Source organism: Equus przewalskii, chromosome 23 (genome assembly GCF_037783145.1).
Source record: "Equus przewalskii isolate Varuska chromosome 23, EquPr2, whole genome shotgun sequence".
NCBI classification, from domain to species: Eukaryota; Metazoa; Chordata; class Mammalia; order Perissodactyla; family Equidae; genus Equus; species Equus przewalskii.
The window spans coordinates 15,800,023-15,804,790 of NC_091853.1; the positions used below are offsets into that span (position 1 = coordinate 15,800,023).

Genomic DNA, 4,768 nt, shown 5'->3' on the forward strand with positions numbered 1-4,768 from the left:
TCAACATGTTTGTTAAAAATTAGATAGACCAACACGTCCATCAATAAGGAACTGGATAAAGAATGTGACATTCAAAGGCATGAGCAGCACCTCTATATAACAAAATGGTTCTGTCTCCAACGCGTTCTCTGACTGAGAGAAAAAAAGCCAGTTATGGCATCATACATTGAAGCGTTGATGTGCTAGCGAAAAACTCATTTTGGCATTTGGGAGAGCCCCATTGTGGACAGCTGGCCTCCCACCTTCTCACCCTGAAGCAGACTTGTTAGACGTCAAGTCTCACACACCCACACTTCTACTTAGTCTTCTTATCTCTTTAAAAACATTTTAATAGTGAGTAGATGCACAATAACATTGACAGAATGCACGTAAACTATACAGAGTTAGGATACAATGAACACTCTGCTCACCACCAACTGTAAGAGCAGAAAAACACTGTCATTATTTCCAATGTCTTATGTATCCCTCTCTAGTCCATCCTATCCTTCCCCTCTCAGAGGTAATCATTTTCCTGAATTTTGTTTATAGTTCTACATGTGCTCACATTGTTTACTTTTGTGTGTTCTTGAACTTTATAGAATCACATGGTATGCATTATTTTGTGATATTCTTTTTTTACCCCAAATTATATTTTTGAGATTCCATGTTTTGTATTAGACAAGGTTCTCCGGAGAAACAGAAGCAATAGGAGAGATATACAAAGGAGATTTATTATGAGGAAATGGCTCATGCGATCATGGAGGCAGAGAGGTCCCATCTGCTCTCTCCAAGCTGGAGACTCAGGAGAGTTGCTGGTGTAATTCCAGTCTGAGTCTAAAGACCTAAGAACCAGGGAGCCAAAGGTGCAAATCCCAGCATGAGGGCAGGAGGCTTATGTCCCAGCTCAGGAGACAGGCAGGAAGGAGAGAGGCAAAGTCCTCCTTCCTTTGCCTTTTGTTCTAGTCAGGCCTTCAACAGATTGGATGAGGCCCACCCACACTGGGGCGGGACATCTGCTTTGCTAAATCCTCTGATTCAAATGCTAATCTCACAGTTGCGCCCAGAAATAATGTTTAATCTGGGTCCCCTGTGGCCCAGTCAAGTTGACACATAAAATTAACCATCACGATGTTGTTGAATGTAGCTGTAATTTTCATTTTTGCTTCTCTATAGTATTTCATTTTATGAGAATTTTACAAATTTATCTATACATTTAATAATTTAATTAATTTAAAAATTTAAAAATAATTTAAAAATTTAATTAATGAAGGACATTTTGAACATTCCTCTTTCTCTCTACCAAAACAGTGTTGCTACAGACATTCCTGAGAGTTACTATACAGTGCATACAAGGAAGGATGTGTATCTCCAACTTTACTATATAACGCCATATAATGACAAATTCTTTTCCAGATGGTTGTATCAATTTACATTCCCTCAGCACTGTATTAATTATTCTGTTTCTTTCCCATTGTCAGACTATTGTCAGGCTCATTTTTATCAATCTGGTAGGAGTGAAGTGATATCTAGTAAGCAAATGGGGATCTCAGGCCTGTACCCACAAGGAAACAAATACTGCCACAACCATGTCAGCTTGAAAGAGGACCATGAGCTCCAGAATGAAACGCAGCCTGCCTAACACCATGACTGTACCTTGTGAGACTCTGAGCAGAGGACCCAGGAAAGCCATGCCTGCATCCTGACCCCCCAGAAATGGAGATAATAAATGTATATTGTTTTAAGCCACTAAATTTGTGTTAATTAGTTGTGTAGCAACAGATAACTAATACAATATTGGATCCATGGAGAAGGAAATATAATCCCAAAACACTTCTTGGTTCTGCAATGAACAGTATTTATATACTCTATGAAAGGGCTGAGAGCTGTTTTCTTTGGTTAAAAAAATTCGGGAGAGGGGCTGGCCCCTTGGCCAAGTGGTTAAGTTCGCGCGCTCCGCTGCAGGCGGCCCAGTGTTTCATTGGTTCGAAGCCTGGGTGCGGACATGGCACTGCTCATCAGACCACGCTGAGGTGGCGTCCCACATGCCACAACTAGAAGGACCCACAACGAAGAATATACAGCGATGTACCGGGGGGCTTTGGGGAGAAAAAGGAAAAAAATAAAATCTTTAAAAAAAAAACAAAAAATTCTGGAGAAGGGCTTAGATTGGCCTAGCTGGCTCAGGTACCCAGCCCTTGACTGTTCTGTGACTAGGAAAGTAGTATTTATTAGAAGATGACAGCTCCCATTTAACCCGAGTGGTTTGGGGGGGCACTTCCCAGAAGAGGGGAGCTTTCATAGTCGAAACAACAGTAAATTTCTACCATGCCAATGCAATTAGAAAGTCAGAAGTATATCTAAAAGGAGATCATTTTTTCATTATTTGCAAATAATATGATTATATAAAATCATTTGAAAATTAGTAAGAACAGTATGTAAATGCAACAAGATGATTAATATGAAGATCAATATACAATTACAGTTTCTTATATCAGTAAAAATTATAAAATGAAGTGGAAGGTCCGTTCATAGTAGCAACAAAAGACAATTTACCAAGAAATAAACCAAAATGGAAAATCTGTTGGCTCAAAATGAACAAATTTAATTTGAGACATTTCCTATACTTGATTGACTGTCAAGAAGGATAATATGAGGGAATTACATTCTAAATAAATGCTTATTTCATGAGGGAAAATATTTGATGGCTAATTCTCACTAAGGTTACTAGTTTAAGAGGATCTTCTTTCTTCCAGGTACCTACATTTTACTTAGTGATTCTCAAAACTTAGCGTGCGTAAGAATTGCCTGGGAATGTTTATTGAAATGCTTATTGTAAGACACCACCCCAGGAGATTCAAAATCAGTACCTCTGAGTAGAACGTATTCACCTGCATTTTAAGTTGAAAAAACACTGCTTCGACCCAAAGGAAGGAATCTTAGATGGTGGCATCTCACTTCCATCTGGAGATCAACAGGAGAGAGATTCCCGGGAGTAAACATTTTTCTGGCAATCCTCAAACAACATCAGAGTAATTGGGCACTGTGTATGTTTATTTGTGGCTCATAAGACTATGTACGCCAGGGGAATGCATTTGTGCCTAGTGTTTCTCTGACGTTGTATGTGAGGACTCTTAAGGGATGTGCCCTACATTGTCTGTTTCTCCATGCTTTCTCTGAGTTCCCCCTCGTGTTCTGTGAATTTGAGAGGGAAGTAAGAAGATAGCAATGGCATCAAGGACACTTGGGAGGAGAGCCAAGTGGGGGCCTAAAGCACAGTCTCTGAGAATGGCAGATGCCCAGGCATTGTGCTGGAGAATGTGCTCATTCCATTGTTTGGCAATGGTTGGTTAGGCATCAACGAACCAGAGCTGAAGAACGGAAACCATGACACCCACCCCACCATAAGTTTGGCTTGCCTCCAGAGCCATTTCCCTTCTGTATGTGGATGCAGTGAGCTGGCTAGAGGATAAAAGTGGGCTTCAGGAAGCTCCCTCCACACTCTAGAGCCTGAAGTGGCCATTCCTGAGCCTCTGGCTTCTGCCTCTGGTCAGACCTACCTTCAGTTCCATGGGGGGCTTCGAGGGTCATCTGTTCCCAGGGCTGTCTCTCTTCTTCTATGGACTTTATCACACACGACTCGTCTCCAAGGCTTTGATATGCAACTACCCTATCCAGTATCCGCCAAGCCGTCCCTGGAGCAAAGGAAGATGGGCGAGGCTGCGGCAAATATACTATGTTGGGTTGGTGAAGATATTGAGTGCCGGCATTTTAGTAGCCCAAGAGCTGCATAGCGTTCATGGACAGTTTGTACTTATCAGCAAGATATATCATCAGAGAAACTTTTTGTACCGCAAACAGTGGCAGCACCTCACTCTCTATATGACCTTCTTCCTGAGTGGCTGTGTAGATGTGGTGAGCCAGAACCTGCTGCCCCAGAGGTGTGCTGCTCTGGAGCAAGCCGCCCAAGCCCTGGGCATATTTCTATTTGTGCCCCTGATGGTGTCTCATGTGCAGGACTCAGAAGGAGTGGAGCTACAGTCTCACATCCTGCTCACCCAGGCCATGTTCCTGCTGTCACTGGTGGTGATTGCAGAGCTGTGGGCTCCCAATATGCCGCAGCTGTGGGTGATGAAGGCCTTTTTTTATTTGATGACAGGCTCTTGGCTGATGCAGATAGGGTTTATGCTGTTCAAACCAATCTCTGGCTATAAATGGATGGACGATGACAAAAACGACATTATGTTTGTCACCACCTTCTTCTGCTGGCATGTGGCTTTCACTGCTATTTTGATGATCTGGATCTACGGCTTCTCCTTTTGGTGGTATTGTTACATTTGTTGATGTCTGGACCTGCTGAGCCCAGACTGGGTCCTGTCACCTGTGCATTCTGGGACACCTGGATGAGACGTTGTGGGAAGTGGCGTTGTCAGAGAGGAGGACCAGGTGTCCTTCCTTCAGAGGTCCCGCCAGAGGCAGCAGACTCTGCTGAGGTGGGCATCCTCTTCTCTCCCCTTCTGGCTTTGCTCCGTCTCATGTGCTGAGCAGTGTACAGAGGAAAGGCAAATGAAACATGAGGGGCATGTGACTGTGACCTTCCCTCTCCACTCCGCAAGTTTTTCCCCGCCTCCTCTGAGTCGCCTCAGCTCCAGCCAAGCCCATCTTCTCACCCTTCTCTCTACTCCTCACTCCCCTCCCAGGAAAATGTGAAATAAATGTACTGTATCCTGCCTTTGGGTCTTTATAAATGTCCCTCACCCACCACGTGGAATAGCGACACTAGTCGCATTTA

The 4,768-nt window shown here is 43.4% G+C and overlaps 1 protein-coding gene across 1 annotated transcript; it reads left to right on the forward strand.

The window, feature by feature from the left end:
* The first annotated feature begins 3,462 nt into the window (after positions 1-3,462).
* LOC103552108 (transmembrane epididymal protein 1-like) lies at positions 3,463-4,451 on the forward strand. The gene has a single exon (XM_070590890.1). It carries the CDS (start codon positions 3,547-3,549, stop codon positions 4,318-4,320), a length of 774 nt encoding a protein of 257 aa, XP_070446991.1. The 5' UTR covers positions 3,463-3,546; the 3' UTR covers positions 4,321-4,451.
* The last annotated feature ends 317 nt before the right edge of the window (positions 4,452-4,768 follow it).